This window comes from Prinia subflava, chromosome Z (genome assembly GCF_021018805.1).
Source record: "Prinia subflava isolate CZ2003 ecotype Zambia chromosome Z, Cam_Psub_1.2, whole genome shotgun sequence".
NCBI lineage: Eukaryota > Metazoa > Chordata > Aves > Passeriformes > Cisticolidae > Prinia > Prinia subflava.
Window position 1 is genome coordinate 97554121 of NC_086283.1, and position 27117 is coordinate 97581237.

The following is a 27117-nucleotide window of genomic DNA, read 5'->3' on the forward strand; positions in this document are numbered from 1 at the left end:
CTGACATACTGCTGTCCCAGTCATGTTCTGCCTGATCTTTTGCTATTTACTGTTTATTTCAGTATCTATTAACTTCCAATATGGACCAAAGCACATTGTATTTGCACACAGTTGATTATCTAACATAGTATTTGCTGTCATTTCAGAAGCTGCCAACTGAAAAAAACCTCACCTTGACTTACTCGTTCAGTCTATTGTCACTGATATCCACAGTGGTATGAATATTAAAAAGTCCTCTCCAAGCACTCGGGACAGGGATTAAATATGTCATAAAGGCAGTTCCCACTCCCCAGATTCACCCAGGAGGGTGCTACTGTGAGCAAGCAGGCAGCAGGCACAGCTCTGGGTGGTTTTATAACCTGCTGCTGCACCTGGGGCTGAGGGCACCATCCTGCCTGCCCTGACTCAGACCCGCTGCCACCAGCATGCAGCAGGGGAAGAGGATCTGCACGTGCCATGTGTCTTGGGTAATGTAACCAAAAAAATGTGTATTCTGTTTCATCTGTTAAAAGCTGTTGGGAGATGGTTTGTTTTCTCTTTATCTCTTGTAACTCCAGGGGGAGGAGGGCGGATGCCTTCTGATAACAGCCCAGCTGTTAAACCAGGTGGGGCAGTGTTTGTGATCTCTGTCACCACTGCCCACCCTCAGGGATATCTTCTGTTCATGGGCCATTGAGGCTCACCAGTGACTGACACATTCCATCATCCATTGGGAGATGCTCCACCCAGTGGGGAGGAGCCAACCATTCCTACCCAGATAAAAATGGGGACACAGGGACCCCAGACATTCCTCTTTTCCACTGGATTCCCAGAGGAAGACCAGACTCATCTCACCACCACTGAACCTGTCTGCAGGATCATCTCTGCTCCAACAGAACCACATCTGTCACTCCAGGAGGATTTATTTGGACTGCTTCCAACACCCTGGCCAACAAGATGTCAGGTCTTATTCCTGACTCTGTCAGGGTTTTCTAGGATTTTTGTTTGTTTGCTTGCTTGTGGGTTTATTTTTTTTTTGCATTGCTACATTTGTATTTTTTAATATTTCTAGTAGAGAACTGTTATTCCTATCCCCATACTTTTGTTGAAAGCTCCTAATTGCAAAACTGTAATAATTTGGAGGGGGAGGGTTTACATTCTCCATTCTGAGGGAAACTCCAATTGTCCCTGACAAATACCTGTCTTTCCAAACCAAGACACCATGGGTGCTGCTCCAGAGCTGGGGAGCACCCAGCTGGGATCCCCCATCCAGCAGCAGCAGAATTTGTGGATGCCCCTCCCCGGGAATGTTTCCTGTGAAAGCACAGCTGAAGGGCAGGACCCACCAGTGCTGTGCAAGAAGGCTACACTCAGGCCTCCCCAGCTGGTCTCCTTTGAATTATGACCCTGTTGCTCTCTCTGTCTCTTTCCAGAGTCTCCAGTTTTGTTCAGGCTCTGTGGTGACAGCGAAAATGCCACAGCCACGTTGGGTACAGACAAGGAGTGCACATCAACATGTCTCACCCCTAATCAAGAGTGAATAACCATGCAGTGAGGAGTGATACAGAACACTTTCATGTTTCCCATTTTGTCAGATTGGGACTGGGAATTGGGACTGGGATTGGGACTTGCACCTTTGACATCTGAGCCTGGGCCTGGCACTAGCTCAGCCTCCCTGGACAACGTTAGTGGTCTCCTGGAAAAGCAGGGCTAGGGGCTACACAGCAATGAGACACAGGCATTTCTACTTGTTTCTGCAGGCTTTTTTGTACCTGTTTGTTGCTGGGTTGTTTCCTCAGTAGTAAGAGTGTGTTGTGGCAAAGTCTCACAGTACAACAAAATTACCTCAATGGTTCTCGGTGAAGGGAGCAGTTACCCCTCACACTCTGTTTTTTCTCATAGCAGCTCTGTCAACCCAAAAGCTCTCCCAGGGCCTTTACCACACCCTGCATGATCAGCCTTTCCTTCCTAATGAGCACTGGGATCACTGAGGCAGCAGAGGACATCCAGCAGCACCGTGCTGCCACATCAGCTCCATCCGTGACAGCCCAACCCCTTAAAAAGGGAAGTACAATGCTCCTTATACTGCAGAACTCATCCCCACCTTGTGAAGCAATAACCATTGAACAGTACTGGTATATTCTGATTTTCCAAACAGAGATCCAGATAAGCTTCCAGGTCTCTAACAACCCTGAGAGTAACTGTCCTGGATATGAAGTCCCATCGTGGACTGCAGAGCTAAAGGAATGTTTCATCTAGAAAAATGCTAGTGCCAAGAATCTCTATGAAAATAAATACAAGGAAGGAGAGGAGGATACTCATAGCAGATGCTAATTTAAGTCATTAGTTGTAAAAATAACTTCACATTTCCTTGTGAAATATCAAGGGAGCTGCTTCAAACTAATTAGAAGACTTGAGTTCAAAGCGACAAGTAGCCCTGGGAAAGGGGAAGGTTGAAGAGAGCCAGGAAGAAAAAGTAGTCATAACAGAGCAGAGGAGGAAAGGTTGAATTTGAGACCAGATGCCATGAGGCAGCAGGTAGGTGAGTTGCAACATACCAAGGAGAAACCTTGAGTGAAACAAACCTTGACTCACTGAGGTTGGCTGAGATGGTGGGTCTGATGTAACATCCACAAGTGAAACCGGCTCCCTTCCCTCCCTCTGGTGTGCATCTTGCACCCCATCCCCTCCCTCTGCACAGATTCTCCTTAGACCCCTTGATCAGACCAACCAGCTCACTAAACCACAGAAAACTAGCTCAGCAAAAGAGCTGAGAACTCCCTGCCAGCAGAGCAAGCTGACTTATCTGACTGAGGGCAATCCCTCGCCACTGCAGGACCGGGGGCAGCAGGAGCAGGAGGAGCAGGTCACTCCACCCTGGCAGCAGGGAGACACTTGCCACCTCAAATATCTGAACAGGGAACCACTGCAAGAGAAAGAGGAAGAAAGAGCAAAGGAGGCAACGTCTGCTGCACCAAATGGAACAATGTGGTGAAGAGGAAGTAAGAATGGCTGATTTTTGTAACAATGCCGCTAGGACAAAACCATTGGCAGAGAGAAACTCTATGGATTCAAGGCCCAGAGCACAATTTAATAGTAGATTACTGACTGAAATACACTGGTTTACTCCATTACAAAGATCCTATCCTTTGTCTTCACACTGAAGTTTCACAGTTGACACTAATAATAACAGTTCAAGTTTTCTCAATAGGAATTCACAGGAAAGTCATCCAAATACAGTTTATAACCAAAAACACCATCATCAACAAACACAGAGCAGAAGCAAGACACTACCAGTGGTGCCAATAACAATGAATATAATAAGCATCTTTGAAAAAGTCTGATCACACAGAATATAAAATATGCTTTTACATATGCAATAATTGCAGCACTCAAAGCTACTTCAAAAGCACAAGGATGTTGTACCGTTTCCCTGCTCTCTAATTATGAAAATGTTAACTATTTGTTTTGAGAATGAAATGAACATAGCACAGTACATTTGCACAAAGGTGATCAAAACTCTGTGCACTTTCAAATCACTGTTTCATCACAGGCTGTTGCTTCAAGAGGTGGGAACTGCTGACCAGTAGGAACTGAAGCAAGAGCAGAGTCCATCTTATCTTACTGCACTGCCTGCACTTGCCATTGTAACACTGAGATTATATAGATCATTAAACCTCTAAGAGCCCAGGTGATTTTCTGCCATCTTAGCAACCTGAGTCACTCCACAAGCAGTAGCACCAAGAAGGGATCACAGCCACAGAGCCAGGAGCAAAATACTTTCCCTAGTTAGTCACATAAGCCTGACTCAGCTTCCCACAAAACTACAGCCTTGTGTTTTAGTATCCAGCCCCTACTTTCGGTGAAAATGGACACCACCTCCAACTTCAGGATGCTTGTCTTGATTATTTCTAAATCTTTCTTTGAATCAGACTTTTCATATTGGCCATTGGTTTCTCATACTGAGTGCTACGTTACTCTGACATTCAGTTAGCCCAAGTAATTAATGAGATGTTGAATCAAAATTATGATGCTCAAGAACACAACAGACCTGAATGTCTGCATTTAAAGGCCAGAAACAAGTATGCTTTCATTTTCTTACCTTTTTGCTTCTTCTAAGTGGCACAGATACTCATAAGCAATATTCTGACGCCTCCTCTCATCCATTTCCTCTGCAGAAAGCCTTTCATCATCCACAATAGCTGCAAACAGAAACCCATATCAATTACACATGAGTGTGTGTACATCACTGTGATTTTCAGAGCAATTTTACTTAGAACCTGGGTGAATTACCGAAGGGGGAAAATTAAAATTGTTACCACTTCTCTTTAAAAGAGGCCTTTTGTAGTATGGTGTACAAAGAAGTCTAGGTCACCAAGAGTATTCTGTTCTCTCTACAGTGAATTCCTCAAGTTTCACTTCTTCAGGACCGAGCTCTGAGACCATAGCCTGGTTTGGGGGCAGGATGGAGCACTCAAACATGGGGGGCTGGGAGCCAGCAGAGCTTCAGCTTACACATCCTCAGAGGAGTTTGGGGACTCTCATGAGGAAGCTCGAGGCAAGAGGCAGGTGGAGCAGCCCCATGCTAAGCAGATCCTCAACAACAGAGACAAAGACAACACACTGCAAAGGTATCTCAAGGACAACATGGGAACTGGCTGCAACTTCAGGAACCCATGAGACTGCAACATGCTGAGCTGCCTCCCACTGATGGAGAGGATGAGGGTTGTGATCAAATGGACCATCTGTGGTTTCTCCCACTTACTGCTGCAACCTCATCACCCCCCATAAAAACACTCTCCCAGCCTATTAAGGATGTCTGTGCACATCTCCTGCTGCAAATGATGCCAGTTATTTACAGCTACTATCCAGTGACTGGTTTTTCTCTACTTGTAGAGTACAGAGGGGGGCTTTGTGAGCAGCTTTCCAATTCTTCCAGGTGTTTCTAGCAGTGAGTCTGAAGGAGCATACTATAGTGCTGACTTCTAGATGAATTTCAGCCACAGCAGGTGAGACTTCTGTAAACAGCCTTCAGCATAAATCAGTTATCAAAATGACACCCTATTTGTACTAAGCTGAGTGTTGGACTAGATCATATTGAAGATATCTTCCCAACCTTGATGATTCTGTGAAAAATGTGGTCCAATGTTCTTTTATGCTTTCAGTCACACGCTCACATCACCTCTCACACCATAGCTGGCAACGCAGTGGCTGCATCAGTGAACCAGAACAAGGGGCAGCTCTTGCCAAAGAGACCCATTTCTGGGAGGACTGGCTCCCTGATCTGAGCCACTGCACACTTGCAGCCACAAGGGAGGGGGAGGAAATGCTGGGCTGGGCTGGGCTGGCTGCTCTCTGTGGCAGCCCACAGGCTGGTTAGCTGAGAACATCATGACACCTCAGTAAAAAAAAAAAAACCACAGCCCCTGCTCCTCCTGAAATGCACTGTGAGCCCCTGCTCCTCCTGAAATGCACTGTGACAGGCTTTGTTAGTTCCATTCCCACACAGACTCGTGCATGCCACAAGCAAGTTCTCCTTTCAGCTTTCCCCTGACAATTGCTTCAAGTAGTGGATAAACACTTTCTGGTAATGGGTACAGGCAACTCAAGTAAAAGGCACTTTTAAAAGAGCAGGACTGAAGGTTTTGCAAGTGCTTGCATACCAAAAAAAAAAAAAAGCTGGAGAAATGATCTCACATGCATTTACTGAGGACACAAAAGAAATTACAAACTCACCCACAGTTTGAACTGATGCTACCATACTTTTGTTAGGGTCTTGCACAGCTGCTTCAAGCTTTGTAGTTTAAGCTTCCCATGATCACATGGGAGTTGATATCTCTCATCTTCCTTTGCTTTTAAGATTGCTCTTCCTAATTACCCAGCTGCTTCATACACTGACCAAACAAACACATGTCTTGCTCAGGGTTTCTTTTAAGTCTGGTAGCTCCAATAAGCATGACTCACTCTAAAAGGAGCTGTCAGAGACTGTAATCAGGATGTCACTTGCCATGAACCAAAGCAGTTTGGAGGCAGACATGGGATGCAGATGGCAAAACACTGTGCCTGGCAGACTGGCCATGGAGGCTGCTCTAGAGCTGCTCTTGCCTCACCACCATCAGCACAACCAGACAGGCTGCTCCCACTCCCTGACACAGCTCCTCTGCTGCAGAGGGCTCCTGACTCTCCCAGGGTCAGGGAAAAGTACTGATGAGCCACCACACTGAAATGTAATATATCATTTTATTGTTTGCAACACCAAGAACAAGGACCCCTTTTCAAGAGCTCTCCCAGCTATGAGTGCTCATAAATGGAGACAAATGCTCTCAGAAGAGCCCAGCTGATTGTCCTGGTTGTTGTTGTCCTGTCAGCCAGGGTGGGACAGCCAATACCAGGCCAAGCCTTCATCCTCCATCACAATCCCCATGCCCTGTTCCTCATAACTTGTTAAACAGTTGTTTACTCCTGCCCTTGAAAGACAACTCAACACAGCCATAAGCAAATCAGAAAAAAGGCAGCTTGTCTGAAGATAGGTGAAGGAAAACCACATGACCCATTTGATAAGTATCAGTCTAGGAATTAACCTGAATAACAAGAATGCTTTGCAATCTAGTCCTGGATCTGCATATCCATGGGTGCCTTCCATCCCCAACAAAGGCACCCCAGATCAAGCAGTCCTGGCCAGCCTCAAATCCCTCATTAAAATATTTGCAAAGATTGATTCAGAGAGTGGATGAAGGCACCAACAGATACTGTGGAATTGTAATAGTTTTTCTGCTTAGCAAACACTGCGACAGTGAGAGGAAAGGACAAGATTCAAAAACAAGTAACTTGTAGAACACTGGGAAGTGGAAAACCCAGCTCCTTTCTAGAGGAGGTGTCAGCAGCTCACAAGTTGGAAATCAGACTGCTTTCCTGTCAGGGCCAAAGCAGCTAGAGTTTCTGGACTGGATATCTGAGCACTGAAAATAGAGAGCTCAGGGAATGCCAACACCTACAGTGCTAATCCTGGGAGGAGTCCCTTACAACACCAGCTTCCAATAAGTCTGATTACACACCTACCCTCCAGCACATACTGGCTTCAAAGCAGATGTGCTATCACATCAAGAGTGGTTGCAGACACAACTTTAGAAACAGAAATGACAACCTGCAGGATAAAGGTGGCCTCAGGACCAAGCTGCAGAGGCAATTACTTTGAAGACTTGGGTTCTTAAAGTCTAGTCTATAATAATATATTTTGGCAAGGGCGTCAGCCTTTGACTAGAGCCCTGTGTACATCTTTCAAGCACCCTGAGAGCATCCATCAAGCCAGCCACACCAAATTCAACACACAAACAAGTTTGGCTTGGGCACAGAAGGCTCAGTCTTTCTCCTTAACAAAGTATTAGTCAGAAGACTAGGAAGACTGATGAAAGAACAAACATATTTCTGCTATATCAGTAACTGTTTGATACTGCTCAGCTCACAAAAGAAGAGAATGCTGCAATAAAGGGTGTTATGTGGCAGAGTAATCAGGGCTGGGCTTCACCTGAGGACCTCCACCAAGTAGGATCCTGACAAAAAATGTTCCAACTGAGAGGATCCAAATGCCACAGAACAAGGCACACTCTACATAAAAGCTACACAGAGGGGGAAAAAGGCATCTAAACAACATTTTATGATTAAATTCATTAATTATGTGACTTAATTTCAAATTAAGAGGAAAAATCTAAAATATTCTCCTGAAGAACGGATGTTAAGAGCTCATCTGGACAACCAACAAGAACTAACAAAAATGCTAGCCTTGAAGCTCTATTTAAATTCATTTCAGATCTTGACACTCTGCTAGCCAAGAGTTAGTAGACACAAAACTGGTGTGCTAAGACACCAAGTTCGCTCATAGACATGTCTTCATGAAAAAAAAACAGTAAAGGAAGAGTGTATGAAACACATGGAACAGTGAGCAGTACTAAAGTTTAAATTGCCACACATGAGAGATTTATCCTGGTACTCAGCATGGTGCACCAACTTTCTAATTCTTACCACAATTGATTCAAATAAAATAATGTCCTACTAGCAGCTTCCTATGATGTATACTCTACATATTTAGCATAAAAATAAGGGTCTGTCAAGGAGTTTTCCTACATTGAAGATTTGTTCATCTTCCATCAGCTGACACATTGTACTTACATGCACCTTCCTCGTTCTAAAATTATCCTGTGTAGGCAGTATCTGGGACTAGTTGATGTTTGGGGTCTGGTTATGAACTGCAAAATCCTTCTGATGTGCCCTGATCCAAGACAGCCACTCCAGCTGTTGGCAAATTCTTGGAGCTGTGCTGGTTTCTTGCCACAGAGCTGACAATTCAACCCAAGGTGATCTGTGTGCATACAGTCAACAGGGTGCCTGCAGGATTTACTGAGTCAGACTCAGCACTAGCAGACAACATGAAAACATTTCAAATTCCTGGATTTGAGCAAGTTTTGGGGAACAGAGCTACCACGTCTGAAGATGGAATATTGTTACTGAGACCAGCAATCAGCCCAGATGTGGACAGCCACTGGAGCAGTGACCTTACTAACAGGATTTGGAAAGAGAATCAAAACTTCAGGTTCACAGAGACGTGGCCACTTGACACAAGAACTTTAAAAACAAGCACTGTCTCCGTGAAAGTCATCCAGTTCAAAGTTCATCCTCATATTACACCCATGACAAGGATTTTGAAGGTCCCAAGATCACAGAGATAATTTACATTGATACTGAGGTTACTGGAAATCTAATCACTGTTTCATTGCCTCACCACCCTTAGAAAATTTCTCCCTCATGACTAATCTAAATCTATCCTCTTTCAGTTTGAAGTCACTCCCCCTTGTGCTGTCACTACACACCCCTATAAAAAGTGCCTCTCCATCTTTCCTGTAGGCTACAGTAAGATCTCCCAGAGCCTGTTCTTCTCCAGGCACAACAACCCCAATTTTTTCAGTCTTTCCTCACAGGACAGGTGTTTCAGCCTTCTGATTATTTTTGTGGTCTCCTCCTCTGGACCTGTTTAAAAGATCAGCATCCTTCTTATGCTTGGGGCCCCAGAGCTGGATGCAGCACTGCATTTGGGCTGTCATGTGGCTGGAGTGGAGTATGATCACCTCCTTTGGCCTGCTGGACACAGTAATTTATCTTTGAATTTACATTACCTAAGATGTTTCACAGGTCTGACTTACAACAGTTTGTAAATTAGTCTATGGATCCATGGATTGTACCTTTAAATGGTGCTAAACTTAAAATTTCCTTAATACGTAACAAAAGAGCATGCAAGGAAAAGTACATTTGTTACAATTTCTGAAGACAGATTTATGGAACACTTTATGAAGCATAATCCTTAAGTCATTCCAATATAACCATTTACCAAAGAGGTTTTTTTATGTTGGAAAAACTGAAGCTGGAAAAAAGACCCTGCAAAACTTGCAACAGCATTTAGGGCTCCCTGGTTATTCATTTTCTCTCACACACATGACTATCTGCAGCAGCTCAAGAACAGCACGTGGCTGCTTCTAGCAGGCAGACCCTTTAATAAGGCGTTTGCCACAGACATTCCAAAGGATTCTTGCACTGAGGAAGGCAAAGAAAGGAGCAGAGGCTTTTATTTCCCAGGGCCAATCCCCCTCAATTTCCTGCCTCCAGAGACTTTTTCCCATGGCAAGCAAGACCTGAGCGATGAGGAGGAGAGCTCTTTTGGCACCACAGCAGGGAAGCTCAAGGAACAAGACACAACAGATGATGGAGAGAACAAAATCCTCTTACAGTAATAGAATTTGTAAAGTGAGGGTTGGACTGGGGGAGGGGGAGGGGGGGAAAGAAAGAGATACAGGAGTAAATACTGTAAAATGCTGGGATAAAAGTTTTTCACTAGAGTGTTTGAATAAAACATTAGCTAAATCACATTTGGCAGTCTCAGCTGTCTGCTGTCCGAGCCACACAGTAAGCAAGGCAATGTTTCAGTCCACTGGCAAGAAGTTCTGCAAATTCTGTGTAAGTCCCCCTCACACCTTCCTTCCTCCTCCCCCCAAGCCCATACTCCCTTTCCAGTATTAGTACAGTCAAAAGTACTCAACAGAACCATGCTATGACAAAAACAAAAGCCAGGGAGGTTTTCTTTCACAAAAAATTCTGACTGACAGTTTGCTGGCCTTAGCCAGTCCCAGTGGTAGCTGTGCCCAGTACAGCAGGCTCTAGGCAGCATCCCATTTATGTCTCCTTATTCTGTTAGGACTTCATGCATTTGTCATCATAATTCAGTGCTGTAGCCTCCAGAAGAAGCTATTTGCATTGTAGATGGTCACAGTGACATAAAACCTTATGTTACTTGGGAACATATAACTATCTGGTCCTATCTGGAAAGAGGCCAATAAATTCACCTTTTGTGCCTTCTTCTTATTCATAGTAAAATTCATACTCTCAGGTACCTAGCACCCCACGAGTGCCTGCCTTGGGCAGCTCAGCTGCATGGTTGCTCCTAGTTTGGCAGTTCACAGTCTGTCCACTGCAGCAATACAGCACCAGCCAAGCCCTGTACATGGAGCAGGTTGAGCTGGCAATGCTCTGACACAGGCTCACTTTCCAACTGCCCTCATTCCAACAGGAATGAGCCCTGAGCACTGCCAGGAAGCTGCAAAAGACAGGGGAAATATACATGTACAGATGTCAGAAAAACACTCCTCAAAGCTACGGGTGGATGGAGCTCCCCCACCCAAGCCTCCACTCCCAATATCAACTTGCAGGTATCTAATGTAATGGTTTATTAAATATGCAGAAAAAGTGTGCCAAGTGTAACTATGTGAACAGAGATAGTTCAACAGGCTACTAGGAAAAAATGGCTTTACAGCACCAAACCCCTATTACAGGCATTCTTTTATTAAGATATGTTGTACCTCCAGGTCTGTTGTTATGCTAGAAGTGGCTCTGATGAAAACAGCTTTCTACAGATTTCCTGTGTCAAAAAGTACAATTGCAAGCAACTGGGATGTGTCTCACAGCATTGAGACCAGATGGCCTGAACCTTTTTCTGTGTCTCCAGTTATGGGTATTCCGTCCATTCCCTGAACATTTGCTCCAAGGAAGGGCTCTGGACAAAGGCAGACACTGCAAGTACTGAAAAACCTAGCACAGCTTTGAACTTGGAGTGCAGATTCACATGACAGAGTAGACTAATACACTTAATTATTAAAGAATGGGGGTCTTCAACATGTAACTTTTCAAATGTTTCCAACATTGAACTACTCTCTCCCTTAAAAATTGCTATATCTCTCCTTGTCTAGTTATTTCATTGTCAAAGCATGCAGGTTCATATTTTCAAACAAAAATACAAATGCATCTTCTGGCCAGCAGATAGAATTATCTGTTCTCACAAATTGTGTGTCAAACAGGATCTCCACTGCTCTGGACTGTGTCTCACTGCCAGACACTGCACAAACAGGGAAAGTAAACACACACCATTAGCATGGGAGTGTTGAACACAGACATCCAGTAAAAAACGTCCTGATATAAAATTAAAAACGTTTGCTAAACCAGTCTTTCCCCTGAGCTTTCCCAGAGAGCCTCATTCCTGTGCATTTACTTTCCCCAGTCCTCCTCCTCCTGCTCCCATTTCCTTGATAAAGGTCTTATTTCAGTCTTATGAATCTGCTACCACAAGGCCAGCCACATCCATTTACAGACTCTGAGCACTATTGCAATACGTGGACCTTGGGACTATCATACAAGGGAGCAGTGATGCAACAGCAACCACATTCCCTGCTCCTGGAGCCAAGTGTCAAAACCACTTCATCTCAGCCAGACACTGGCAAAAGCCTGTAGGGCTCCTCAGACGTCTCTCAAGGTGCTTCAATCCCCACAAAGTTTAGAAAAAGTCTCGTTTAACCACAGACACCAGATGGCTTTGGCATTGAGCAAGTGACTACATGTGCTGCCAGAAAGTTTAACATTCAATATTCTGCTTATAGGTATACAGATCCTGTACCCTGCTTTTAAACCTCCAGCTTTCTGCAGTACCATCACGTGAGACTTTAGCAAAGGTAAATATTAAAAGGCACTAAGCAGTTCTCACATTACATTACTGTATGATGATACTAAAGCATGGACATCTCTTTCCTAGTAGAGTCATCTAACTCTGTGCAGAAAAAAATAACGTTTAATTTTCTCTTAACTACATCATCATTGTTCAGCATGTCTGGAAGAACAAGGAGACAAAGTAATGGACTTGAAGGAAGCAGATGGAAACCCAACCATCTTCATTTAGCTGCAAGTGTTGCCATCTATGATTACAAACAAGGAATGCAATGTATCAGCTTGTTGCTCAACCATTTCCACCAACATTTAACGGCTGGTCTCACTGCCTCCAGCACACTTGGTGTAATTGCTTAATAAAATTGTAACTGTTTATCATTGCATACTTTGCTAGCTAGTCGGTTCAAGGCACAACACCCTTTCCCAAGATTCAGGTGCTCAAAACACACCATTAAAACTCCAGCTCCTTTCTATGACCTTAAACTTTCAGGTCAACTTAGACAATTGACCTCAGCACTCTTCACTCACCTTTTTTTTTTTTTTTTTTTTTTTTTTTTTTCTTGAAACATTCTTTACTCATACTCACTACTTGCTAATAAATCTCAGTCCAAGTTCCCAAAAAGTCACAAGTCTAAGGAAGCATGCAGACTGATGCATCCTCAAGAGGGAATGAACACCAATCACAAGATATTTCTTTCACTTACAGGCCATGCACATTAGCACAGCCAAACTCCAAGGCAGCTTTCAGAAGGTTACACTGGTATTTCCTCTTCTTGGAAGGTTTATTTAGTTTACATATGTTTATCCATTCGCTGTTTTCTTAAATAAAGAACTTGTAATTTGAGTTCTGTGTATTTTGACACATTTATCTCTTGCTTTGTTCATTTCACTGGAGTTACTTTAACCTGTTTGCTTTATATTAGTAATATACATTAAGATCCTAAATGAAAGAGCCAAAATTTTACCATATGGATTCGATTTCCTTACATTTCACCTACTGTGACCTCAACTCAACTTAACACAAGCAGACTGTAAACAAAATAATGAGAAAGACAGTTTAATCTTGCCAGGCTAGTAAAATGCAATATGCAGCTATGAAAGACAGAAAAATGCTAGTGTCTATAGTGTGCCTCACTATCAACCCTGTAATTAGACTTAGTCAGAAGACAAACGCAAGTCTTTCGCCTCAAAACTACCATCTTTTTTTTTTTCTAGTATTAGACAATTTATATTTAACTTTCTCTGAAGAGAATTACACGTATATGAATAAGTCAAATGTATACACACACCTACATAAAATGACAAGTAACTTGTGGACACTAAAATACTGTGACGATAATGAACAAGAAAAAAAAACGGAAAAAAAAAAAAAGAAAAAAGAAAAGAAAAGGCAGCTAATCCAGAAGGCATTCATCCCTATGCAAGCAGCTGAAATCAAGAGCCACAAGTTAACAGGAAAGGTGACTGTGCCTGCAGCCTTCTGCAGAAGCCCAAAGCTAACTTTCATTGTGTGTAATCACAGCACTGCCTGAGGCCACAGCCCCACCCTTTAGCATCGGTGGCAGGACAGAAAGCCACTGCAGAAGTGGAGTGGAAGAACAGGAAAGTGGGGCTGGAGACCATCGGTAGAAAGGGCAGGGCACACACAGAACTCACTACAGTGGCAGTAGGAAATCCAAATTCGGGCTTACCTGCCCATCCTGTGTTCACACACATTGCTACCCACACCTCTGTGGCACTCCTCTTAGCTGTTTGCACAGCAAAACCTCTGACCTAGCTACAGCAAGATCACACTAATTGTGTTGTTTAAGACACCTCAGCCAACACACAGGGCCAGAATAAAGCACAGGACTTACTCTGGCAAAGAGAGACCCCAGGGGCTGAGGAAAGCAGGCACGTTTGACCAGAGCTACTGATGATTCACCAAAGGCAAACGGCTTGAAGCCCACAATGAAGAGCAAAACACAAAGGTTTTCTGCTTCTGTTGTTACTCCTTGGCAGAAATTCAAAAGACAGATAGCCACTTAAACAGTAGTTAATTAGGATAACGCCCTGCAAATGCTGCAGGTATTCTGGCTAAGTCAGGACCTTGCTCAATTTGTTTTAGTTTTGAAAATGCCAAAAAACGGATCTGCATTACAGCTTGAGGCCAGAACACTGATTCATAAATACATTTGTAGCAAACCTGTATACCCAGGGGCTGGTTAGGGAGGGCTACCCTTGAATGCAAGAAAAGAGGAAGACAGGAACAGGGACAAGGGAGGAGAAAGAGAGGGGAAGGAATGAGCAACTCAGACTTCCTGAAAGAAGTTTGGGAGGAAAGAGTTATCAAATGGATTCAATATTCACATCATGGGGGAGCTGAAACCAAAAAGCTTCCTATCACCAAACTCTCAGTACAGCAACCAACTGAAAGAAGTGTGCTAAGGTGTAGCTTAAAGAACAGAAAGTAAGGATGACAGGCTGGAATCCTGGAATAAAAGAATCTGCAGAGAAAGCTGTGTCTGGGTCACTCAGTAACTCAGACTGTAGAGCTGTAGGAGTCTTGCTGTGAACCATGAGACTCCAGAGAACTGAAACACCTGTCTAGGAAAAGCCATAGAGCAAGAGCACCACTTAATCACTGAGTAAATTGGAAATCACCATGAGAAAGACAGCAGTGTAGAAACCCTCAGCCTTGACATCTGGTCTTTATTCTTCCTTTGACAATTCATCATCTTCTGGTTCTTTCACAGCCAGTCTGTTGCAGGGTCCTTCTACCAAGGTCTGAATAAACCATCTGCTCACTTTTTCCACATTCTGAAAGGAGCTCCAGAAAACACCTGAAATTTTGCAGCACGTTTTTCCTTTGAGATACAAATATAAGCATATATTTGACTATACCATGAGGTTAAACTGCAAGAGCACATCTGTCTCTGCCTGCCTGGGTTTTCATTCCTAATTAATTATTACAGTCACAATATCTTCAAAGTCTGTAGTTCAAATTCTTTGACTTATAGACACAATGGATTTTTTGTTGTTGTTGTTTAATCTTAGTGGGGAGAAAAAAAACCTTGTGCATTAGGGATAACAGAACTGAAAATTTAGTTGCAGCAACAGACCCAGACAATGAGATTGAGTGGTTTAAATACAAAAAGAGCTTCAAATCCACAAGAACATAAAGAAATGTTGTACGTTGCATAATACTTACATAGAGATGTGGTAAAATTAGGTGATGAGCAGGAGCCTTGGGTACGCAGGGGCAGAGAAGAACAGAGCCATGGCAGTTCCTGTCCTCCCTCCAGCATTCCTGGCTCCCCAGAGAAGCCAGCTGAGCTGCTTGTTGAACAAGTCCCAAAACTGCTGTGCATTCAGTAGCTGCTTCTACAGCTGATATGGCCCAGCACAAGCAGGGACTGCCAAATAAAGGGTGGAGGCACAACATCAGCCTCACAGGCTAGAACCTCACTCCAAAACCTCTTGGCTTTGTTGGCTGTGCTGGTCCACACAGAGGCAGAAAGACACAGGGGATGGAGATGCAACTTCTTTGCTCCTGCCTCACAGGTGAGATGATAAATGCCCACATGAAGAAGGAAAATGCAGTGTACCTGTGCAGGTACTCAGTCCAGGGGCAGTGCCAGGTGAGCAGTGACCTCAGTTATCACTTCAGACTTGCTTGGCTGCCTTCACTGTGCAATCAGCAAGTGTTTGCAAAAGTACTGGAGCTGATACTGCTGGCTCCAGGGTAACCTCCTGCCAGCACTCCCTGGTAGGTCACTCCAGGAGCACACAGGCAGCCAGGCATTGCTTATGGGGCACTTGCCCATGGGGCTTCTGGACCTTTATTTCTGATGCTTATTAAACTTATACCTTAAACTTACTTATACCTTAAACTTACTTATACCTTAAACTTACTTATACCTAGCTCTGACCCTTATTTCTCATTTGCATACACACCCAGTAATATGAATTAATTTTTCATTCACCATCAGGAGTTAGAGCCATAAGAGAGAACAAAAATCACAAAATGTTTGAGCCTTGACTAACAGACCTTTGAGCAAGGTTTGAAAAGGGCAGACAAAATTTAAACCTTTAAGTCAGTACATATTTACTGAAACTTGAAGCTGTTCTGAATGACAATGACTCATCTGCCATAGCATATATCACTACAAAATCAGATACAGAGTGAGCTAGATGTTGGTTCTAACTTATCAATAAACCAAGTACTTTCATTTCCAGGAGAAGTGTTTGACAGCTGCACCCAAAAGATAATTTTTTACCCAAACCATACACTCACATGTTTCTAAGTGTTAGTATTTTTTCTACTAATTTCTTCTAACCTGAGAGAACCTTCGTCCATGACCAGAAAAATGAAGTTATTCAAGATGCTATTTGCTTATGTCTACCTTATAACCCAAAGTAATTTGGGGAACTGCCTCCTCGTTACCTTCATCACATTTCCTCTAATCAGAGTATCACAGTGACAATGCTAAACATTAATTGTGTTAAAAATATCAGAAGCATATCAGAAGTGTTATGTAAACACCCCAAAACAAGTATTTTGCTTGAAACAGCAATATTAAGACCACCATAATAAAGGAAGTATAACTAGCATTCAATCACTGTTACGGCAACAGCACAAGCAACATACATAAACTTAACACCAAACTGAGTTATGTGCTTGCAATTTTTGAAGTCTCCATCCAAAAAAGAAATTTTGCACACATGAGGGCTGGGCACAGGATTTTGTAATCTTTTGTACAGTTGCAGTTTGTTTCCTTTCCTGAAGCACTTCTTCACACAAATCAAGGTTTTTGTTCAGCTTGTAACAGTTCTTCCAAGTTTCGCCCTGGTTTCCAACTCACACTCTGTGGACAGTTTCCTTATAATGAGTTATTTACTGCTGCTAGAGGGAGTGGAGCAGAGTGTAAATATAGCTATTCCACCTTGCCCAGGTGAGGTTCCACCATTCCCATTCTGTATGGTAACCATTTCTGTGCAGACTCACTGTCATAAAAAGCCTTGCCCATCACAAGCATTCCCTCCTCCTCCTGACCTCCACACAAAAGGCTCTGAAGCAGGAGCACATGTGAAATACCTTCTACCTAATTTGTAACAGTTTTCATACAAATGGTCAACTTTCAAGAAAGTCTGTGCTTCATAACTTCAGGAAATTATATTTTAAAAAGAAAAAACTTGATCACATGTAAATTTGCATCTGAAATGTGCCCAAGAAGGCATTGGAGACAACTTAACTGCTGCTATAGGAACCCAAAATTCATAACTGCTCCTCTCTTTGTCCTTTTGGGGAGCCCAGACAGGCCTGTCAATGGGCAGCATTTGCAGCCTGGACTGAAGCAGCCTACCAGTCAGCACCCTCCTGACACAGCTTCAGGAGAAAGAACTCTCATGAACAATAAGGAAATCCACCTCTGTTTCTATCAGAAACCTCTGCAAACAATTATGAAGCCATTTAATTTTGTTTAAGAGTGGCAACAACAGAACAAACCAAAGCTCCCCCCACTCCCCTCCCCTCAAAAAGAGGAAACTGCTGAGTGTTATTGCCATGGTTCAGCATTATAGGAAACACCAGCCCTTGTTTCGCCTGTTACTAACCACATTACTGAGAAAGTTGATTCATTTTATTCTAGGACAGCTCATATCTGTGTAATCTTCAGCAAAAACACGTGGCCTTACTTCTCATTTTCTGTGCGTAGATATAAGCTGGGGCTGGTTTTAAGCAATAAAAAGCTGTGTGTTTTCTAGATTATTCTAACCCATTTGTTAAAATCACCACCACCACTGCCATAATCAGAGGTGATATAGATTAGCAGGCAGTCACATCCAGTCCTTGGAGGTAAGTTGTCTATCCACCTTCAATAATCAGCTGCCATACAGAATGCCAAGCCAAGGCTGTTCCTTCCCCAGCATCCACTAAATCACAATGAAGAAATCTGTGCTCTGCTGTGGCATGAAAAGCAGCATTCAAAACAACTGCTTAGCTCAGATGTAGTGAAATCGTGTTTACAATGTGCCTTATTTTAAAACATCTGACATTTTTCCTCAGTAAAATCTTTGCCCCAGATTTCTCTGAACATAATCCCTGCTCTACCCAGGACTCCTTCATGTTCCTTTTCAGTTACACCACAATCTACCCATGCTGATATTTATTTTGCTACACTGTATTGAGAAGATAGGGAATTTTAGAACTATTTACCACTGAATAGAGACCATCCAGTCAGTTATAGCTTGGGTAGATCAGCTGATGCTGAAAAAACTAAAAATCCCAGAAACACGCAGCACATACCACAAGTTACATCTCATCCCCATGGTTCTGGGGCCCCACAAGCCAAGAGCAATTTTATCAGCTACAAAAAAAAGGTTGAAAAAGCATCTTGAATCTCACTTTGTGTAAAAAAAAATTTATTTTTCTTGCCTTGTTTCTAGAACTCAGTTTCTTCAAATTTTCTTATCACTGCAGCATGGCCTGGCAAACACAGCCATGCATTTAGTGACATGGATTTGTGAAATTACAGCACTAAAGACAAGACTACCTCAGAAAAGTTTAAATAATTCAAAACTCCCTGGGCAACAGAGAGCTGAAAGCAGCCCCAGGTGTTTCGTGCAGACAGGGCACAGGGCTGTCAGCAGCACCAGAGCAGAGGCAGCTGGGGACACCAGGGCTGTGCAAGAGATGTTCCTTCCTGTGTGCCCCAGCCCACCCGAGAGTTCTGCTTGCACGTTTTCCTGTCCCACTGCATGCAAACTTTCTGGACCTCTCTGTGCAGCAGTAGCTCAACTTTAATTTGATCTGCCACTCTTCCAGGTGCTGGTGCTCGTCTCTACCCAGCTACTCTGTCATTCTGGCACACCTGCCTGTGGGCTTGTGCTGCAAACCAGGCTGGGGACCTAATCCAGCCAAAAATAATTCCACAGGAGGAGTCAAGGCCACTTCTTCCACCAGCAGACTTGACTGAGAGCACACTCAAAACCACAATTTCAGGGTGTGGTTCCAGAGCAATTTTAACACCTCTAAATTCTGGCTGCCACAATTCCACCTGGCCAGAAAGTCCCCCTGCCTCGGCCAGCAAGCGAAGCTGTGAGACCTGCAGTCACCCCCTGCACAGACCAGAGGTGACTGCAAATCCAGCAATGCAAATCAGCTCTGCTGGGGGAGATTAGCTTCCTGACAGATTGGGTATTCATGCTGCCAAGAGGTGAAGTTGTCTTTAGCAGCATGACAGAGCAGCTGAAGACAAGTCCAGGCTGCTGAAACCTCACCAGTTGCAGCAGAGCAGGAGATGGGATCCCAGTGCAAATAACACCAGTTAGAAACAACATCTTGTTGATGATGTTGACCCTAAGCACAGGATCGTGTTTTCAAAAAATCAGTATCCTTGATTAGTTCAAGGTTTTTTTGTGATTTTTCTAGTACTTCAGCCAGAGTATTAGGCACAGGTAGCCCCAGTTCCCATCTATGATTCCTCAAAGCATCTTTGAAATAGCGCCCTTAAAACACAAGTGAAACATTTACTGGCCTGTAGTTCCTACACCCCTGTGGAAAAGCAGTTGCCTCAATGAAGCACAGTTCTGTACAGAGTTTGGGCAATTCCCATTCCAGCTGCCTCTGGATTAATCTGTGCTCTCCTCCCAGAAAAGGAGGCTCCAATCCCACAAATACAATCAATTTACAGAGCAGTTTTATAAATCAAGCACAAACACAGGAGGTCATTATTCATTTCATGGGGAACAGACAGCAGAGGATTGATAACATGCATGACTGCAAATTCCTCTACACATTTTGAAGCCTGGCAAGTCTTGTTTTTAACACCTTGCTAGATGATACCAAAGCTTTTACTGCACTTTCAAAGAAGCAGGTCAGAGTCCACAGAAGAGGGCTGGCAGAGACCACATCCTCCATCACTCACTTCTGCAGAAGGCACAGACTGCTTAGTCTGACACATGCAGGCCACGATGGGCACCTGAGATGAGGACAGCAGTTTCTAGCAGCTTTGGAGCCTGGCTGGCCCACAGGGCAGGACCACACCTGGAGGCAGAAAGTCTTTATGGGCTAGCAGCAGTTTGCCAGCTGCTGTGAGTCAGAGCTCCTTGAATCTGATTCCTGAAGAATTTATAGCTGGACAACCTCAGCTTAGGCAACAAGTGATAACAAAGAACTGACATAATCCTTCTGAACAAGTACATCTTGCATATTCATTTGAATGAAGCAGTAATTTAACACTGAACTCAGCCACCAGCACGGGTTCTTAATGGCTGTTTATTTGCTTACACATTTCAAAAGGTATTTAGAAGCTAAATGTTTCACTGTGCAGAGTTTATAAGAACACCATCTGGTTTAGCATCCCATTCCCTCTTTCTCCTGCCACCTTACCAAAGCTTTTGGCCAGCAGACAACAAACGACCTGCAGGCACTGCCTGCCCCACCAGCCCCTCACCCCCACGGGCTGGGGCAGTCCTGTGCTTGCCACAGCAAATGGTAAAACTCAGCTGGAGCAGTGCCAGGGCAACATGCTGGCCTACAGCACAACCCCATCCCTGTGTCAGATGCTCAACAGCCCCCTTCTCCTCCCAGCAGTGGAAACGGGCAGTGTATGCTCAGCAAACCTCCTCAAAGCCCAGCTGGCACCACTCTGAAGGGGACACGGCCGCTTTCTGAAGGTGAACCCAAGTGCCAAGGTGCAGGAAGTGCTGACCAGGAATGAGCTGTGCAGAACACAGCTCCTGTGGCTCCTGTCTTATCGAGGATCAGCAAACGAAGCGTGTGCAGCAGGCATCCCTCCCCAGGATGGGGGCACCTGGCCCCCGCCCTGCCAGCCGTGGTCCCCAGGCCAGGGTGGGCACAGCTCCTCCCCTGTGCAGCACCTGCACTTTCATTCCACAACACGCAGTAGTTCAAGGATACCTGTCCCAAAAAAACAGCGGAACGGCCTGAACGAGTGAGGCAAACACGGCAGGTTAATCATTTCCTGCAAGGAGCAAGCACTGGAGAGCACACTTGCTTATCATCACACTGAAATATGACCCACCAGCCCTGCCTGCCACTGACAGGCTTTTTTTTTTTTTTTTTTTTTTTCTGCCTTACATGTGGGGTTATTCCTCGTAAAACACAGCCAGCTTGAATCGGCAACAGTATCGAGCAAACTTTGAGCTAGAAAAATTATGTGACTGAAACCCCACTTAACAGAAGGGGCGAGCTAAAATCCTGCATGCTTCCTATTCCCTGCCTCAAGTATTGGACTGGATGCAGCACACTCACATCTGCTATAAATCCTGTTTCCAGCCCAATATTAATATTTCCTGCTTCAACAGCATTCAAGTAGCTTTAAGCCTGCTGTAACATAGCTCAGTCCTTTCTTTACCAGCAGACTTCAGGGGAGATGAACCTGCTTTGTACAAAAAACACACAGAGAACCACCCCTACCCAGTGAATTATGTGCACTTGGTTAAACAAAGCAGTTAAACCTTTTGAGTTCTCATTCAGCAGTTTAATTATTAGCAACCTACAAAAAGAGTGGAAGAGATAAACAGTGTATTTGGTTGCCAAATAACACCCATCAATAAAAAAGGAGAAAAGTGTTCTCATAAGTCACAGGCACTACATGAAAGCATACACCCAAAAGAACATATATGCATAGGGCACAGCAAAACTTTTTCTTTTTTCTTTTTTTTTTTTTTTTTTTAAGTATCAAAAAACTTTAAAAAACCCAAAATCCCATCTGTTTTCACTTAGGAAAATCCTATGGAACTTCTACCAAAAGGCATTTCCCCCTTTTTAGACTGAAAAACAGCCATTTGTTTCCCCACACTTACTAGACATGCAGACAAATTTATAGGTTTTTTATGTCAAAAGCTTTTTGAAAACCACTGGTTTGCAAACTTCCACATCCTGCTGAGCAAAGAAGCTAGGTGTAGTTTCACAGAGAGGCGTAGGTTGTGTTTCACTTCAGGTTTGCCCTGCCTGCCTCCACAGGCAGAGCAGCACTCCCTCACGGAGCTTCATGCTGTTTATATGTCTCATCTCCGAATTCCTAGTGCCAAACAGTAGCAGTTCTGGGAGCCAGCACCAGATGTGCAAGCAACTCCCTTATTGCTGGATTCCAAAGGCTGTTTTCCCCTGTGTTAACCCATCACCATGCCCAGTGAAACTACCTTTCTGCCTCAGCAGCAGAGGTGAAAACTTCCCTGTGTCTCCAAGAGAAGCACCTGCTGATGTTGGAGCACCTAGCTCAGTAGACAGGGACTCAGGGCATATATTAATTCAAATATTTAGGCACATTAATGCCTAAAATCCATTCCAAATCCAGACACTCACAGCTTTACTCTCTGTAGCTTCACTACATTCCTGGAAGTGCAGCTCACAGAAACTTAAACATTTGCTCCTGCACACAGATTTCAGGGAAAACTAGCTACAAAGGAGTTGAGAGTGTCAGGAAATGAGCATTCTCAAAGATAAAAACACTGCCTGATTTATCTTCCCATGTTCAAAACTTCATGTTTAATCTGTGAGGCACATCTGAGAATACTTTTTTTTTTGGTCTTCATAATCTTCCACAGCACCAAGCTTTTTTGTTATAAAAATGGCTCACACCTCCAGTTGTAATCTAGACCTCAATTCTCTGCAGTTTTGTGAACCTCTGCTTCTGATTGTGCAGGGATTGAGAAACAAACCAGGCAACAGCTGTAGCCAGACTGGAAACCACTACATAAATTCAGTTGCAGTGTGCCTGTTAACACAGTTTCGGTTGTATAAGCTTGCTTCCTTGTAATTTTATGTTCTCACTTGAACTGGTACTGGAGATAGATATCTGTCTGAAGGGCTCAGTGGAGCACCAACAAAAATCTCTTCTGCATCTCTTCTAAGCCATCAACAGCAAGCAGAGTTGGAGGCACCTTTCAACAAGTGGTCCAGAGAAGCCACAAAACTTTCACCCTAACAGACCAAGGAAAGTCTCTAGGAGTTTGCTCTGAGCTCTGATTGTCCCATGAACCATGCTCATACTGAGCTAGCACCAGCCAAGAAAGGGGCTGTCTTGTTTGATTCCATTCATCTGCTTCCTGACTTTAAATACAGAAATTATCAGCTCTAAGATTTTTTTTTTCTAGATGTTCTTTGTGTTAGTGTATCAGCAAAGCTTGTAATGTACAGCTGCTTTTAAGTTAAGGCTATGTATTCCCAGTTACTCACTGTGCTACAAAGTCTTATGCTCAGGGAGATTTCTCTTTTCTTTTCTGGTATCCATCAGTCTATAAAATGCTGCAAAAATTTGCATATGCTTTCTCTCAAGTTATCAAAATGAAATGCTACTTATAATCATGCACCAGTTTATATAGTACCTGGCAGAAAATGATGATAGTAAAATGCTAGCATTCTTCAGAGCAATACACAAACTCTGCTAGGAGCTTGAAGCCAAAGTCAAAAGTCCAAGTCCAGTTAAATGTTTAAAACAGTTCTAGGTCACTAAAGCGAGGGGTCTTAGAAATTGAATAGCCTGACTTGGACAACTTATTAACTCCTTAGGAAATCCAGCATAGATATGGTGTTCTCAACAAAAGGAAGTCTTTGTCAGAAATCCAAAGTGAAGTTTTAGTTATGTAGGGAACCTAGAACTTATAATGGGCTTTCATAAGAGCCCAGATAGTGCTAGTGTAAGTTTTCTAGTTAGTTTTTTGGTTTTTAAAGGTTCTGGGTCTCTGCGCTTCTCAAAATGGCAGCCAAATGCAGGGCAGATAAAGCATGCATATTTCTCTAGATATAGACTAAAAAACTCCAAACATGCACCTCTGCTTGTCACTACAGACAAGGTTATGGCTTATTCTTTAAAGTATGGAGTTCTCCATGGAGATTTTTGGTGTATTTCTTTTTAGATATTGCCATCCGCCTGGCATAGTTAAGGAGCCTTTGCCTAGTCCCTTGAAAGGAATGTAACTTCAAAGATTCCTGCAGCAAAAATTGCACTCTAAAAAGAAATGGATGCAGTGTGGCACAGCAGCCACAGCCTCTCACTGAGGGCAGGACAACTACTGTATCTAAAGCAAGCAGACCTTCTTGGTCAGAGGAGGAGGTACCATTAGGAAAGACAAGTGTGGTCTCACCCACTCGTGTACCTGGGGCAGGGAGACCTGACACCAAGAGTGGCTACAACTCAGAACATGAACGTCCCCATGGTAACCAGGACAAAATGCTCTCAAACTACTACAGCAAAGCATAAGCACTGAGAGCATAGACTGTACCTTCAAAACTGTATCTAGCATCCTTAACATGGTCATTCTTTCCCATTTTAATTGAGGCCTAATCAATCCTTAAAATACTCTGGGCACGCAAGGTAATTCATCCTCAGCACTCAGGCAGGAACAAGACTCAAAGGATGAGCCCTTTGCTTTAAGTCAAAGCCTAACCTCTGACTATATCACAAGTCATGACTTCTACCTCTCCAGACTCACATTTTCTGAGACCAGTCAGGCCAGATCTACACAGAGAAGCCCCTGCTGCTGGAGTCCTGGTGGGCACACACAAGTATTTCTGCAACTCAGACAAGTGGACAGTGTCCAAACTGAGGCTGGAGCATGATGCTGCACACCTGGAGACTGCCCCACTACCATGGCACATCAGCTGGGAGGACTGGCTTCACAGGCAAAATATTCACCTGTGCTAACACAACAGCAAAGACACTGAGATTATGCCTGTAGTAACCAGTGAACACACACCTCCTCAAGGATCTCATCCACCTACTGGGTAAAATCAAAATGAAACCTACAGGCAGGTTCTACAAACTGCTCCAACAGAGGGCATCAACAGGGTGCATCAGTCATCAGTGAGGGGAAAGGCTCAGGAGACCATGGCATGCTGCAAGCTAAAGGTCTTACCGCCAAGGATCACTTTTTTCTACTTGCCCTAGGTGGAATCAAGGTGGCCCCTAACACTGTTAAGGAGTTTTATGTTTCTCTCTAAAAGGAGATTTCAAAACCGGTTTTAAACAAAGCTACTACGATAAGAACTGGGAAGTTGCTCATTAGACCACAGGACACCAGGGTTGTCGTGAACTCTGCAAATCATTTGTGTGTTGCCGTTTTGCAATGCCTGAAGTATCAGAGGCATTTCTTCTCGGAAGGGCACAGCCATGGGCTTGCTGCTCTGCCCCACAGGAGGCAGGAAAAGCTCAGGCAGGTGCAGGATCCCAGCACGGGCGGGAGAGACCAGCGGCAGGAGGAGCTAAGGTTCTCCAGGGATTTTTCTTAAACTTACGTTTGTGAGTAAATACACCCCCTCTGAAAAGAGATGCCTGGTACCTGCACGGCCTCTCCCCCCATCCCGAGTACTGAAGAGTTGCAAAGGTCTAAGACTGAGTTATAAAACTAGAAAGCAAAGGTTTAATTTTATAATCCGAAATTCCGAAGCGATAATCCAAAGGTTACCAAGTTACAACCTGAAACTACAGTCGTAGCTCAAGTTACGAAGTTACAACCCAAACCCATACCTGTAACACCAAGTTTCAACGCTAAAACCCGAAGCTCGACCTCTAACCCAAAACTCCCGAGCCGCAGTGCGGAATTAGAGCCATAATCCATTCACAAAGTTACAGAACAAAAGCAGCGCACCGTGAAAACCTGTCCAGAACCCAGCCGGAGCCGGCTGCGAGCTAACCTAAAAGGAGCCGGGGCTGCCGCAGAGTCTGCTGGGCGGGTTTTACCTCGCCTTCAGCTCGCTCTTTTAGCATTGAACCGAGAGAGCATCGAGAGAGCGGAGTAACAAAAAACCGCCCAAAACAAAGCAAAACCGCTAAGAAAAGACCCCCAGGACCCCACTCACAGCCATAGCGGGGCCGCTGCAGGGACGCCAGCTCCTCATGGTGCATCCTGCCGCCGCGGGAGGGACGGCGCCGGCCCCCGCCCGCCCTTCTTATGCGCGCTCCCGGCGCCGCTGATTCGCTGCGCCCGGGGCCGCGCCCGCCCCGCGCCGCGCCGGGGCCACCGCGGGAGCTGCGGCGGGGCCGGGCCGGGAGAGCGGGGGAAAGGGGGAAAAGGGGGAAAGCCGGGGGGAAAGGGGGAAAGCGGGAAAGCCAGGGGGGAAGGGGGAAAAGAGGGAAAGCCGGGGAGAAAGGGGGAAAGCCGGGGGGGAAAGGTGGAAAGCCGGGGGGGAAAGGTGAAGGGGAAAGGGAAAGGGGGAAAAGGGGGAGAAGGGGAGAAAGGGAAAGGGGGAGAAGGGGAAAAAGGGGAAGGGGAAAGGGGAAAAGGGAAAAGGGGAAAGGGGAAAAGGGGAAAAGGGGAAAGCCGGGGGAAAGGGGGAAAGGGGGAAAAGGGGAAGGGGAAAGGGAAAGGGGGAAAAGGGGAAGGGGAAAGGGGGAAAAGCCGGGGAAAAGCCGGGGGAACGGGGGAAAGGGGAAAAGGGGGAAAAGGGGAAGGGGGAAAGGGGGAAAGGGGGAAAAGCCGGGGAAAAGCCGGGGGAACGGGGGAAAGGGGAAAAGGGGGAAAAGGGGAAGGGGGAAAGGGGGAAAAGCCGGGGGAAAGGGGGAAGGGGAAAGGGGGGAAAGGGGAAGGGGGAAAGGGGGAAAAGCCGGGGGAAAGGGGGAAAAGGGGAAGGGGGAAAGGGAGAAAAGGGGAAGGGGGAAAGGGGAAAAGGGGAAGGGGGAGAGGGGAAAGCCGGGGGAAAGGGGGAAAGTCAGGGGAAAAGCCAGGGGGAAGGGGGAAAGGGGGAAAGGGTGAACGTCAGGGGAAAGGGGGAGGGGGAAAGGGGAAAGGGGGAAAAGGGGAAAGCCAGGGGAAAGGGGGAAAAGGGGAAAGCCAGGGGAAAGGGTGAAGGAAAGTGACAGGAGAAGGAGGGGGAAAAAACCCAAAAAAACCACGGACAAAAAAACCCTCTCCACAAGAAAACAAACAAACAAACAAAAACAAACAAACAAACAAAAAACCCCCAAACCAAAAAAACACACCAAAAAACGCACACACACACAAAAAAACCACCAATCAACCAACCAGCCATTCAAAATATATTTAAAAAAAACCCAAAACAAACAAAAAGCCCCACTGCAGACAAGCTGCAGGTCAGAAAGTAGAAAACAAAGGAGAGAACAAATGAAATTAAATGATCCCCCCACCCCAGCAGGA

The 27117-nt window shown here is 44.6% G+C and overlaps 1 protein-coding gene across 6 annotated transcripts in view; it reads right to left on the bottom strand.

The window, feature by feature from the left end:
* The window catches only part of IQGAP2 (IQ motif containing GTPase activating protein 2), a 127229-nt gene extending 101307 nt beyond the window's left edge, over nucleotides 1-25922 (bottom strand). For all 6 annotated transcript variants that reach the window (XM_063423094.1, XM_063423092.1, XM_063423090.1 and 3 more), the window contains exons 1-2: nucleotides 25823-25922; nucleotides 4082-4181 (exon numbers count right to left, since the gene is read on the bottom strand). In XM_063423094.1, the coding sequence (XP_063279164.1) occupies nucleotides 4082-4181; nucleotides 25823-25868 (146 nt within the window). In that variant the 5' untranslated portion in view covers nucleotides 25869-25922. The remainder of the gene's footprint in view (nucleotides 1-4081; nucleotides 4182-25822) is intronic.
* Between the last annotated feature and the right edge of the window lie 1195 nt (nucleotides 25923-27117).